At 37.6% G+C, this 14227-nt stretch overlaps 2 protein-coding genes and 2 pseudogenes across 4 annotated transcripts; 2 read left to right on the top strand and 2 right to left on the bottom strand.

Moving 5' to 3' along the window:
• Positions 1 to 26: 26 nt before the first annotated feature.
• Positions 27 to 826, top strand: LOC104751801 (putative cysteine protease RD19B; annotated as a pseudogene). Its single transcript, XR_015584942.1, has 2 exons — positions 27 to 569; positions 672 to 826. The product of XR_015584942.1 is annotated as a putative cysteine protease RD19B (transcript).
• A 53-nt stretch (positions 827 to 879) lies between these two features.
• Positions 880 to 1287, top strand: LOC147925924 (putative cysteine protease RD19B pseudogene; annotated as a pseudogene). Its single transcript, XR_015584941.1, has one exon. The product of XR_015584941.1 is annotated as a putative cysteine protease RD19B pseudogene (transcript).
• LOC104753914 (E3 ubiquitin-protein ligase RSL1-like) lies at positions 1276 to 3450 on the bottom strand. The gene is made up of 3 exons (XM_019237979.2): positions 2967 to 3450; positions 1806 to 2554; positions 1276 to 1698 (listed from the first exon to the last, which is right to left on the bottom strand). Exons 1-2 carry the CDS (start codon positions 3369 to 3371, stop codon positions 1865 to 1867), a joined length of 1095 nt encoding a protein of 364 aa, XP_019093524.1. The 5' UTR covers positions 3372 to 3450; the 3' UTR covers positions 1276 to 1698; positions 1806 to 1864.
• Positions 3451 to 6855: 3405 nt separating this feature from the next.
• Positions 6856 to 13579, bottom strand: LOC104751799 (V-type proton ATPase subunit a2). The gene is made up of 19 exons (XM_087492368.1): positions 13204 to 13579; positions 12931 to 12975; positions 12658 to 12780; positions 12447 to 12554; positions 12045 to 12152; positions 11794 to 11967; positions 11377 to 11514; positions 10681 to 10788; positions 10468 to 10575; positions 10237 to 10385; positions 9716 to 9869; positions 9321 to 9481; positions 9029 to 9235; positions 8728 to 8911; positions 8561 to 8644; positions 8275 to 8468; positions 8007 to 8066; positions 7223 to 7306; positions 6856 to 7051 (listed from the first exon to the last, which is right to left on the bottom strand). The coding sequence occupies exons 1-19, from the start codon at positions 13348 to 13350 to the stop codon at positions 6928 to 6930; spliced, it is 2460 nt and encodes an 819-aa protein (XP_087348494.1). The 5' UTR covers positions 13351 to 13579; the 3' UTR covers positions 6856 to 6927.
• Positions 13580 to 14227: the final 648 nt, after the last annotated feature.

The following is a 14227-nucleotide window of genomic DNA, read 5'->3' as shown; positions in this document are numbered from 1 at the left end:
CTGTTAACCATAATTTGAAAAAACTGATGATGGATCATGTTAGGATTTTGTTCTGTGTTTCTCTTCTCTTTGCGTTCGTCTCTGTTTCTCTTTGCGTGGACGGAGAAGACGTATTGATCCGGCAAGTGGTTGACGATGCAGCGGAGGAGCCGAAAGTTTTGTCATCGGAGGACCATTTTACTCTATTCAAGAAGAGATTCGGAAAGGTCTACGCTTCTCACGAGGAGCATCAGTACAGGTTCTCTGTTTTTAAATCTAATCCACGGCGAGCGATGCGTCACCAGAAGTTGGATCCTGATGCTCGTCACGGCGTCACGCGGTTTTCTGATCTGACTCGTTCTGAGTTTTGGAGGAAGCATTTAGGGGTTAAAGGTGGGTTTAAGCTTCCTAAACACGCTAATGAAGCTCCCATTCTCCCCTACTCAGGATCTTCCAGAGGAGTTTGACTGGAGAGACCGCGGCGCCGTTACTCCCGTGAAAAATCAGGTATTTGATATCATGAATGGTTTTCTCAGTGGAACTAGACAATATATAATATGAACAAACAGCTCGTCGACTGTGATCACGAGGTATGAATGAGTCTTCTCTCTTGCTTATCTTTAGAAGAGTTACGTAGTGGAGTTCATAATCTCTCCTGTGTCTTATGAACTTGCTTGTTTGTTATCTTGCAGTGTGATCCAGAAGCAGCAGGTTCATGTAACTCTGGTTGCAACGGTGGGTTAATGAACAATGCCTTTGAGTACACGCTCAAAACGGGAGGGCTTATCCGCTTATGCGAGAGGAAGATTATCCTTACACCGGCACAGCACTGATGGAGGGAGGTGTCAGTTAGACAGGTCTAAGATCGTGGCCTCTGTCTCCAACTTCAGTGTTGTCTCTATGAACGAAGATCAAATAGCTGCAAACCTTGTCAAAAACGGTCCTCTAGCTGTGGGCATCAACGCAGCTTACATGCAAACCTACATTGGAGGAGTGTCGTGCCTTTACATATGCTGGTGGCAGCGGCTCAACCACGGTGTGCTATTGGTTGGTTATGGCTCGGCAAGGTTCAAGGCAAAACCGTATTGGATCATCAAGAACTCGTGGGGTGAATCTTGGGGTGAGAATTGTTTCTACAAGATTTGTAAAGGTCGAAACGTTTGCGGCGTTGACAGTTTGGTCTCCACCGTCACTGCTGCTGCCACTTGATGAGCTTTTTCATTATTCTGTTCTTACTCTCTCTACTGCAATGCTATATTAATTTTAAAATCTTTAAATAAAATTAATTAAAACACATTTCTTGGTGAATCCGAAACAGCTTAATAGTTCAAATAACATTACATGACTTATCTTATTATTTAAAATCCCAAAAGCAAAAGAAAAAGAAAAAGAAAAAAAAAAAACAGAGCAATTCAGTTTACTTCAGAAATGATCAGAGCAATTCAGTCTTTCTGCTCATTTGACATATTAAGGTAAATAGCCTAATAGGTTTGGTCGACACCAGACTCTTCGAAGTCGACATCACCATCCTCGCCACCATCCTCGTCCTCGTCCTCGTCCTCGCCACCATCCTCGTCCTCTTCCTCGTCATCGCCCTCGTCCTCGTCCTCGTCTTCAACATCAAAACCATCATAGTAACTCTCAACGCAACCAGAAGGGCATTTTCGTTGGAAAATCTTCCATTCGACCCCACAATCGAAGCAAAACTCATAGTGACATCTACAAAACAAAAACCAAAAAAAAAAAAAACCATTTTTAAATAATAGTAATATATATTCATATATATATGAAGTAGCTAATTAATCGGATTCGATTTATAGCTATACTTGCACTTGATTTTTATGCAGCCCCCAACGCGTTCAATAAAGAGCCTGCACTTGACGCATTAACGCCACATATTCTCCTTTGCCAGAGACGTGAGCTCCATCTCATCAACAAGAGTTTCAGGGGGAAGGTTCCTGTAATCAGCACAGGACAAACCAGAATGGGATGGTACTTTGCAATCAATGCAAAAGAGTCCACAGCATTTAACACAAGCATGGACATTGGACGGGTGGCCTTGAAGGGGAACAAGATTGGTTCTGGACATCACCGTTAAGCAGCTTGGGTATGGGCAACAGATTCTCTCTGCAGCGGGAATCAAGTCCTCTTTCATCCTTTGATTCCACAGCCCCTTCAGCTTTGGTGTGAACAACAAGAGCCAGCTTCCAAGGGTGAGCTTAGACATGCATCCATGCTCAATGCATGTGGGCAAGACTCCGCTGTGCAGCTTCACTTCCACATACCTTTTCACGCAGGTAAAGCAGTGACGGTGACCACAGTTGTTAGTAAATAACATGTGGTCGTCAGCATCGTCATAACAAATGGGACAAGTTACTACTCCCTGTGCTGCCTCCACATCAGCATTGCTGCTGATTTGAGAAGCTATCACATCTCTTGCAAGTCTATAAGCAAACTTAACAGCATTTGGTGCAACCAAGACAATCTCACTTGAAGCCAGTTTCTCTTTATAGTGTATGAATTCTCCCACCAGATCCTCCAACGTTTGCGTAGAAAAATCCCCTCTACCATTTATCTGCAATGAAAATAATTTAGTTCATTCTAGTTCTCATTTACAATCAAATTGTTTGGGACTATATATAAACTCTACCGATCTCTCCAAATGCAATTACTAAACGTAAGTCAGTGGTATGAAAGTTAGTTGTACAAAAAAACAAAATTGCATGGTAAAAGAGAATATGGTATTATAATAAATAAATAAAAGGGTCAATTGACCTCTGCCCATGCTATCAAATCAAACAAGTATTGAAACATATGGTAGATCAATTGATGAACTTTATTCAAACACTATATCTCTAAAGCAAGATTAATTAAAAAAAAAAAAAAAAAAAAAAAAAAGAAGCAAACAATAGCTACCATTCAGGATATTTTAGCCTCATTAATTCTTAAACTAACCAATAAAAATAACAGAGAAAAGAAGCACTTACCAATTGGTAAATTCGATAGTCATCACAATAAATCACCAAATTTTTAATCCCCAATTGAATTGAGTGATTTATGCCACAAATCGCTCCTAAAATCTCTACTCGGCTGAGAATCTTGGTGGCGTCCACCGATTCCTTCATTTCATACAACAAACTATCCGCATCATCGCAGATCGCAACTCCAATACCAGCAAATACCATCTTTTCATTATTCGTCGTCGTCTTATCACTCACCAAACCTTTGAAGTACAATCGGTAAATTGTACTATCAGCAAATTTTTTTGTCGTACAGATAGATTCGCCGACCTTAGAACTACCCTCGCCCTTAAGGTTTGAGATATCTTTGGTCATCGTATAATCTATCCGTCGTTTTTTTGAAATTGAAGAATCTAAATCACGTCTTTCCATGATTGTTTAGTCTCTGAATTTTCTCCACAAAATCTTCTTATATATATATAGGAAGAGAGTGGAATCCAGGCGGAGCTTGCAAAGTTGTGAAAGAATCTTTCATATATTGTTACCGTAGCTTTTACAAGGAAAGATTAAGCTGTGGGTCTGATCGGCGTGAATATTAATAAATGTATAGTTTGACTGAGATTTTTTATCATATTTAATTTTGTGAACATTAATTATTTTTAGTCTTTTATTATATTGTCAGCATTTATTTTTATAAAGCCGACAAAACAAAAATTTAAGGCAAATTTAACTTTAAGACTATTATTTTGTTTTCTTATAAAGTAATGCCTTTTTGCAAAATTAGTCATTTTGAAAAAAATTATTAAATATATAACATCATAGTGGGAAAATGAAATAAATAACACGTGTATATTAGAAAATGACTAATTAAGCCCTCTCTTAAAGGCATTAAAGAGAACTATATCCGTGAGTCAGAACTGATTGACCATTTCATCCTACCTCTAGCCCCCCTTTCTTCTCGTTAATTTCGCTAGACTCTTTCGCTAAAAACTCCATACAGAGACGTAGCTGATCGATTTTTAATAGGCTTAGAAAACATTGCAACTGTCGATCAGCGGAGACATAACTGGTGGATATCTTGCAAAATATGTTTTATATCCTTGTTCGAGATCGTGTAGCTCAACTTTAGTTTATGGTTCAACGCGTTCAATCCGTAGTCATCGAGAACCAACTTCATAAGCTTGTCATGCGTTTTTTCCGCATCAATCTCCATCACTCTACATGCTCTATCGTCGGTATTAAATACTTATTTTTTTTGTTTCTTTAACCAATTAACGGAAACAACAATTACTGGAACCGGATCCATCATATATCAGAGCAAGATGAACGAAAATGAAGAAGAATGAAGAATACGATAACAAATTGGATGTTCAAAAATAAAGTTCAGGATATCTCTATTGATATGAACAACAAGGTGAAGAACATGTAAATCCTTTTTGAACAAGGTGAAGAGCAAGACGAGTAGAAAAAAGACGTTTGTATTTCCTTTGATGATGATGACATGGAATGATGCATCCGACGTCATTTTTTAATTGATGAAATGGCAAGTAAGCCACCAAATTAAATCACCCTAATTAAACAAGCCCTCAAACAAAACTATAGTGCAATCGCAACATGAGTACTATTACAATAATTAAAAAACAAAAAAATAGCTGTCAAATTCAGCCGTTTCATGTCGTAACTCAACTGAAAATATTTAACTCAGTAGTACCGTTTAATAAGTCGGCCGTAATTCCATGCTATTCTGGTAATTAATCTTTTGCTAATAAGTCAGCCGTAAAATGACCGAGTTTTTTTTGTTATTCAGCTCTTTACGGCTGAATTATGACACTTAACCGTAAATCAGCTGTAACGATATCCCATAAGTAAGCGTCGTTAATAACTAAGCCAGCTTGAGAAAGTTAATTCAACCTTGTCGAAATCTTAACTCAGCCAAGTTTTTGATAGATTAACCATCAGATAAAAACTCAGCCGTAATTACGACTGAGTTATGCTCGAAACTCAGCCATTTTCTCATAATTTAGGCATATTTCATAAGTCAATGGTAACTCCAGGCTGGGTTATGGTCGTAATTCAGCCGTTTGCTCATAATTCAACCATTTTCCTTAAATTAGCCGCAACATACCGTAACTTAATCGTTATTGCCATTGTAGTGGTTTACAGCTGAACTTTTTTTTGTAAACCAAACAGTAATTAGAATACGACTCCACGATTAGTAGCCCAAACCAGAGGAAATAAATTTACAAAAGAAATTGCAGAAATTAACGATCTGGACGACCGAGCTTAACGTTCCCCCTTCAGATTCGAGGAGTGAGAAATCTTGGATATGGAGAAGAAAGGGAAGGAAGCCCGGAGCTGGTGAAAATTGTCTAGAGGAGTAGAGAATGCGGGCCAGTCTTCAAGGGCTTGAATCATCACGATTAGTTCTGCACTATTCGTCTCAAATTTCTAGCAGACGACTCCAGTGGAAAGAATACTCTCTATGGCCCAAAGCAGAGCTTCCAATTCCAAATGAAGTGGGGAAGGACTTCGTCTTAGACATCCAGCTCCCAACAATAAAGTATAAGCTTCATCATTACAACACCACCAACCCAAACCTAAATTGGGCTCATAAACTTTTCAAGATCCATCTATTTGACAACGGGGACCCTGACCCTGGCTCACCATAGGAACCAAAGAGTTCAATGGATTTAAGGAACCAGAAAAAGCCTCTGGCCGACACTGCACCTCTTTCCATAATTATTTTTTACTTACAGCCTGATTAACTGTGCCAACCGGCTCCAGCTGTGTGCCTTGAAAAACCTTCTTGTTCCTATCCTTCCAAAGCGACCATAATATCCAGGATAACTGATGAAGAGAATCTGGATATCCTGAAGGAGAAATTCCTCTCGAGTAGATACAATCCAAATTCGAATAGACTGACTCATAAAGAAAGCCTCCTGGTAATACTTGAATCAGAGACAAGTCCAAATTTGACGCGAGCTTGGACGCTCAAAAAGAGTCTGGTTAATTGTCTCACTCATTGAATTGCAGCTGAGTTAATTGTCTCACTCGATTTCTGACGTGGCTACGCGTTTTTTCTTATGTGGAATTAAAAAGTAATGACAGTCTTTGTAATTACGGTTTTTCCTATATCGTGTAACAAGGGCATACTGGTATGAAAAATATACCCAAAATGTGATAATGAAAAAAAAGAAATTTGTATGTAACTTGTAATATTATCTAATTTCTATAACATCTTAGTAAGTTCCCCATAATTAAATGAAAAAATATACCCTAGGGGTGAACCTTTGTATTCACCTCCTCCCCTCTCAACCAATCAAAATGTTTTATTTAAAAATAAATCAAAATTAAATTAAAAAACAAAACAAATTAAAGGAAACAAATTCTGTATAATTTATTTGAGAAAAGTTAAATATTAACTTGGTTTAGATTTACAATTAAACGAGGTTATATATCGGTTTGGGTTTATAAATGAGAATTATGGTTTAGATTTTACAATTAAAATGAAATTATATGTCGGTTTGAGTTTACAAATGAGGTGGTTAGGTTTTAGATTTTACAATTAGAACAAAATTATATGTCGGTTTGGGTTTACAAATGAGATGGTTAGAGTTTAGATTTTACAATTAGAACGAAATTATATATCAGTCTAGGTTTACGAATGAGATGGTTAGGGTTTAGATTTTACAATTAGAACGAAATTATACGTCGGTTTGGATTTATAAAAAAGCGGTTTAAATTTTTAATTTTATAATAATGTATACAGATTTTATTTCTTAATTTTATAAAGGGGTGAATGTCTATGTATTGTTCGAGAAAAGTTTTGATAGACCTTCGGGATTTCTTAACATACTAATGTGACTTTTGAAATTAGTGTTCGTCATGTCTAAAACGGCATGGTTCCACATAAACATGGGCGATAGAAAAATATAAATATATTTTCGAGTGAAACTTTCACGTTACATTCTTTTGTAAATATTATATGTTAACTCGTATAACCGTGTCGGGCGTTGTGTCTCCGATTACACTCGTACACATCTGAAATTCTGAATGCCTTCAGAAAAAAAGAGACAACTATTCGCCTGAAACTTGATTTTCTCCTCCAATGCCTCCAATTTGTTCACGAGTGGGAAAGATTTAAGTTCTAGTCGTTGTTTATGTATGAAAAGGATGCTCTAATAAAAACTATTATGTCCTCAGTTAACTAACTTAGTTATGTAATGAATTTCATTATCTTTATGACTTTAACTAGGTTATCAGATGTTCATACCCAATCATACCTTCTTTTTTTCTTCTCATTACTTGGTGTCGATTGATTCTTGACAAATTTTAAATTCCCATTAATACATAACGAAAATAGTGATCTGTGCAGAACAAACATGAGTAAGAAAATCATTAACAAAATAAAATTTGTTTAATCTTTTTAGGATCAATTCCCCTAAAAGAGATTCTATATAAGTGAAAATGTACCTATTTCTAATTCTATATAAGGTCGCCCACATAACACCAGCTTATTTTTCCCACAAACAAATCACAACAACAAATGGGTACTTTACCTTTAAACAATCCCATTCTTTCCCCCCCCCCCCCCCCCCCATTCCTCTTATATAAGTGAATAGGTTTGTTTGTTTGTTGTGATTTGTTTGTGGGAAAAATAAGCTGGTGTTATGTGGGCGACCTTATATAGAATTAGAAATAGGTACATTTTCACTTATATAGAATCTCTTTTAGGGGAATTGATCCTAAGAGAAATGGGGGGGGGGGGGGGGGGGGGGGGGGGGGGATCTCATTTTCACAACAAACAAACAAACCTTTAAACAATCCCATTCTTTCCCCCCCCCCCCCCCCCCCCCCCCCCCCCCCCCCCCCCCCCCCCCCCCCCCCCCCATTTCTCTTAGGATCAATTCCCCTAAAAGAGATTCTATATAAGTGAAAATGTACCTATTTCTAATTCTATATAAGGTCGCCCACATAACACCAGCTTATTTTTCCCACAAACAAACAAACCTAATAGTTGACATTTTGCAGAGACAGGTTAAAAGATTTGTAATTGCATTTGCTTACCCCCAAGCCATAAGGAGGACCTTCTCGTAGAAAACTGACGACAACTCAGAGTGGGCGAGACTGAATAAGAATGCCAGCAAAGCATAGAGATTAGTCATGACATAAGCAAGAAGTCAGAAACTAATAATTCAACATTAAACCATCAAAGAACCAATGGACTCAAATAGAATTGTACTGCACGATGATAGTGACAAGTGCTAGTTTTCATAGGACTTCTGTTAGATGAAAATCAGTACTATTTGGTGTCTTTGGAAGTTGTAGTTTGTACCTGAGGGCCCAAAGACGAAGATAAGAAGCAGTGTTGGAAACAGCTCCAAGCACAAACTCAATGGTGTGAATGAGTTGGTGCACAAAGATTTCGCTGAATTCAAACTCTTCGTGTCCATGTCCTCCCCCATTTGTTTCTACTTGAAGACTCTCATCTGTTTCATCAAGCTGTGCATATGACTGACCTTGATGTCTCTGGGAAAAAGCAAAAATCACCTTTCGGTAATGGTCAGCACAAATTTCAATAAAAGAAGCTTTTAAGGAAATCAACAAGGAAAGGGACTCACAGCTTCATGTTGTTTCTTCAGGATGAACGGCTTTGGCAGCAACATCCACGGAACAGAAACCAGAGCCAGAAAGAGGAATGTGAGCTGGAATAGGAAAGGTACGTATTATATGAGACTAAAGCATCTGATTTTTGACAGAGAGAGTGCAAAGTTAGGTCAATGCGAACCTGTACTATTTTCTGGTTAGGGAAAAGCTGATTCTCTCCTAAATCATCCATAGGGCTCAGAAACATGTATATCATTACGTGATATAAATCTGCCTGAGAACCAGTGCACCACTTAATGATGATGAGGACCGAAAGATAGCCAAACAAGCAGTTCAAGAATATCATCTGGGGAACGAACTGGAACCTAAAACCATGTAATATCAGAGACTTAACTACAGTTAAGACCACTTTATTTCCTAGGGAGTCGATCAACGAACTGGGAGGAGTACCTAATGATCAGGGAAGAGAATTGAAGACTCACCATACGTTTACAGCACTTTTGAAGAATTTTGCATTAAAGAAGCTCATTATGATTCCTAGGTTCATTTGTGCAACTCCAAGAAGAATCGACATTTTCATCTTAAGCGAATTCAGGAATGGTAGCTCACTGCGGGTACCATGCCACACAGGATCCACACCAAATGGGTAAGTGTCTCGGGTTTTGATAAGACCAATTGTAGTAGCCTCACTGAACAAGAGAGCAGAAGACAGAAACTCAGAGTCTTATAGATGTTCCTCTAATGCAAAAGGGGTTAGAGAACAAGTTGACATACCTGCAAGAAACATCACGGCATTCGTATGCTGAGCTGGCAAACAATGGATATGGTATAGAGAAGAACTCGTTGTAGATTAAACCAGTGTATATTGAGAAGAGTGACATCATAAAAATAACGTAACGACCACCAAAAGCCATTTCCATAATATCCCCAAGTTTCTGTTGTCAAAAAGCAAGGATTGATGGGTTAGCATCAAGAACTTGCAAGAAAGACAAAGATTGACGACTAATTAAAGTAACAACTCTTAAGTGAATTCTGTTTAACATGACATTTTCACACAAGTCTTAATACATCAACATGCAACAAAACCAATTTGCGGGTTTTGCTGAAACAGATACCAATCTTATACTGTGCTCAGTCGGAAAATAGATGCTGTCAATTAAGGATATTACCTGGCTGGAAAGTTTCTTTTCTCTCAATATTAAATACATAGTTGCAAGCAGCAGGCAGATTCCATGACCCCAGTCACCAAACATAACAGCAAACAGGAAGGGGAAGGTAACAATTGTGAAGACACTAGGATTGGCCTCTTGATATTTCGCCACACTGCAATGTAGTGATCAAAGAAGATCCATGGAATTCAAGAGACGAACACATGAGAAAATCCATGGACATTGCATGAGTGAAAAAGATAAAGAAACAAGAAAGGTTGTTTCTACCAACTGAATTGATAATTGAAAACACAGCTTATAGAAATATTCAGGGGTATTCCATATTGAGTAAAAAACGGAAGCTAATACAAATCAGAAACAGTTGAAACCAAAACATAATTTTATATCTTAACGAGTGTATAAGAGGCAAAATCATATTACTCAAGTATCCACTAATCCTAAGAATATGTTAGTTATTATCAATCCAATTTCCGATTTCCTCTTTCCTAAACAGCAGATGAAGTTCCAGAAAAGATGCTTACCCGTATGCATCAACAATTTCCTGGAAAGCTGTAGTAAATTTGTTTGTGCGGAAAAAAGTCGGAGGCATCTCTTTGGTCCTCAGGACTTGGAAAATTGATCCAACTTGAGAATTAGAGTCAACCGCAGCACGCTGCAACGCATCTTGAAGCTGCAGGTGCAAAAATTTAAACTCACTGTGGCACGAGTAACATATGCAATAATTTTAACTATATGCAAGTAAAGTAACTCACTTCTGTTGCAGCAAAGACAGGACTCCAGCCCTCACCCACAAGGCACTTCTTAGTCACATCAAGACTAAGCATGTTCAAGGTGTGATAGATGGCTTTTTCTTTGCGAACCTGCGTAGGTAAAGATTTGTGATGATAACTGATCTTACCTGACACTGATATTGAGCACCAACTGGCACTCTACTAGAGAAAACAAAGCTCCAAATAAGATAATACCTTGAGGTTCCATTGCTCAAATTTTTCTCCGATGGTCTCCAAAAGAATGTTGCGGTGATCCAACCCAGCACCTATGGTAGTTTTAAGTTCTGATAACCGACCTGAAACCTGAAACAGTATGAGAAAACTAAACAAGGTTAATAGTTTCTGGGGATATAATATCATCAATATAGTGAAACGTGAAATCAGATAAATCACTGGCCTAAGATGTACTCTCACATGGATGCTAACCATGTGTGCACAAACATATTCCACCCAAATAAAGCTCCCAAATTAACATGGACCACAAAAAAGGTACAAGGAAGGTCCGTAACATGCTTTTCTCCTCCTTAACAAAAAAAAAACTCTCTGAGACCTATTAACCGCTACTCCCAAGATATACAGCAACTGTTCAACTTAGAAACGCTGACCTTCCCATCACAAGCTATTACTGCGAGGATATAATCCACAATGACTATAAACTAAAATTAGTCTATACAACCCTCAATAAGCATTATGCAGAGGAAATATATAAATCCATCGTTACCTGTTGGTTATTATACAAAACAATTGACTAAAGCTTCATATGGTGATCATCTATAACTCATGCCCAGAAATAAAGCTAAAAGTTGTACAGATAAATGCACAGAAATATATGACTAATGATAGAAAAATAGCGGAATCACTCATATATCATAAGAATAAGAATATACATACCTCAGTCATCATTTGAGCTTGTCTGCCCAGGTCTTCGCTGAAAGGATAGCGATTGGCCCCAAAAGCTTCACATATCTTAAGAATTTTGCTTTTTGCTCTTTCCCCAGAATAGAAGACAACAAATACATTTTTCTCAGCCTGTAACATTATTTTAGATAAAGTCAACTCCTGGCAGAGGCAAACAGAATGAGTATATTTTTCCAAAATAACAGGATTCCATGTAGAACAATATATTTTATAGGTAGATCGGCAAAAGAAAGATAAAACCATAGAGGCAGTTCAAATGACGTATAATAGCATGTGCATATGAGGAACGTAGAAAGTACATAAAGAATTTAAAATTTTAATCTGCATGCGCCTATGAGGAAAGAGACATTATGCTTAAGAGAACCTACGAGCAGAACATAAGCAGCTAACCTTCTCCCCAGAGTTGGGATCAACAACGGACTCTTCAATGACAGACTGTCGTATGAAGATGTTTCCCCTAGTTGCACGAAATAGGATCCTCTCGAACACCATAGACTTTTCACGAGGCACTAGCCCAGTGAGGAATCCAAGCTTTACTTGCTTTGTTGGATCAACAGACTTCTCCTGTTAAAAGGGAGAGTTTGTAAGGCTATTTTGAGAAAACAAAACTCGACGAAGAAAAACAGTCGCAGCTTTCATACTTCCTGCAACAAAGGAGCCTCAAGGAGGTCTTCACCAGCTTCCTGTGTTTCTATCTCACTCTGTTGTGCGGTAGCACTTCTATGGGCTGAAGCAAAAAACTCACCAGCCTAAAAACAATAACATCCACATGAATATAGCACGAGATGCACATCCAACGCTATAACCATAATAGTGTAAATATGCATTTTGCACTATAGAAGACCCTTTACACTCACTAAAACACTGTGGAACAAACATTATATATAGTGTGGTGGCATTAGTATCGAATTTTCTCCTCAGGTAAATATATTTACAGAACCAGAAAACTGTCAAACGAGTTTAAATCCAAGTAAGAAAAATTATAGGACTCTACATGTAAGGCGGCAAAAAATGTGATTTAAGTAGAATGAAAAGACATTTACCTTCTCAAGAACAAGCTTGTACTCCACAAGTTCATTATAAGACCGCTGCAACTTGTCATTATTAGCATTGATTTCAACAAGTTCAGCTTCTAGCTCTCCAAGCTTTACCTGAATAAAGGAGGAAGAAGAAAAAAGTATAAGCAAGAAGAAACGGGAAGCATAAAGTACCAAAAAAAAAAAAAAAAAAAGCAGGCATCTGGATTCGATTCACCTCAACATCATCCAAATCAATATCATTTTCTTTGTCTAGGAAATCTTTGGGAGTAACTCCTGCCTTTGACATTTGGTCCTTGAAGAAACGTATCTTTCGTGCCATCTCTCCACATCTTTTTATCTTCATCCATCAACGACAACAACAAAGAGAAAACCAATTTTTACCATTATACGATAAAACTTTCTTTCATTTCTTTCTACACACACACACACACACAAAAAAAAAAAAAAAAAAAAAAAAAAGAGGTGTAACTGTAAACAAAGAACTTACCTGAGCAGCATAAGTCCGTTGGAATGGGCTCTTGTCAGAATTAAGCTGGAATCAACATCAAAAATAGCCATATAAGAACAACAGAAGATCTCAAATAGTGAAATCGAAGGCCAAAATTCAAAAGACAATGCTTCAACAGATCAACAACATATTGCAATGGATGATCGAACACGCCTACTAAATGAAATCATCAATCAAAAGGTAGACAGAGTCACAGAGATGAATGATCATAGAGAGAGAGAGAGGGAGAGAGAGTAAAAGTGTATAACGCACGTCTTTGAACTGGACGAGGCCGAGATCGCCAAGATAAGAGACGGTAAGATGAGCGGATTCCATGGGAACAATGACTCGAACGAGTTGCATAGGCTCGGAACGCATCAGATCCATCGGCGGACAGCAACCACCGTGAGTTTCCGCCATATCTTCGATCGGAATTCCGAATCTCGCGGAGGAGGAAGATCTCGGATTCGTGATCTCTCTCTCTCTCTCTCACAGTGGATCGATGAGCCTTAAGGGGGACAGTTTTGATTTTTGAGCGACAAGAGAGAGAGAGGCGATTTTGTTGTCGTCTCGTGTTGTTTGTTACTGCCACGTATTTCTTTTTTGTATTTTGTTGTTTATTATTATTATTATATGATTATGTTGTCCCAGATAGAGAGAGAGATGAGACCCATATGAATATGAATCATGATTTATATTGTCGGGAATTACGTTTTTGTCCTGGTTTACTAAATCTTATTTAAGTATGGGTTCTCTTTGTGACGGCCCATATTGAAGTCGGGCTTTTTCGAACATTTCTAGCCCGATAAACATTGTGGTTAGCTAGCACACACAGTAAACAATATGTATTCAACTTTTTGATTTTCGTTACTACGATTAAATTTATCATTATTCTGATGAAAACAAATTCGTTATAGAGAATTAAAAACTTTGATGGGACTAAATTTGAAATTAAAAATAAAATATGTGTTAACTAATGTTATTTAATAATCTATATTGCAACATCGAGGATGGATCGTATCAACAATTGGACACATTTTATGAATCACAAATTTTGATTTAATCGTCAAGAATAATTATATATAAAAAAATTTAATCTTCTCGGAGGTCCTCCATCCAAACCATGTTATATTGTTATGTCTCAAGCAAAGACATCCGATGAGGATCTTAACATCCACAATGATACTCAATATTTGTTTGTTGATTTTTAATTTATATGAATTGGTCTTTTTATAATACAAGCAAGAAATAATAGTATTAATCTATATTGAACTTGTGGGTGGTGGCTTTAGCTTTA

This window comes from Camelina sativa, chromosome 16, assembly GCF_030686135.1.
Source record: "Camelina sativa cultivar CO46 ecotype springtype chromosome 16, ASM3068613v1".
Lineage (NCBI taxonomy): Eukaryota > Viridiplantae > Streptophyta > Magnoliopsida > Brassicales > Brassicaceae > Camelina > Camelina sativa.
The sequence above is the reverse complement of the archived record's forward strand: the minus strand, read 5'-3'. Positions and strand labels throughout refer to the sequence as shown.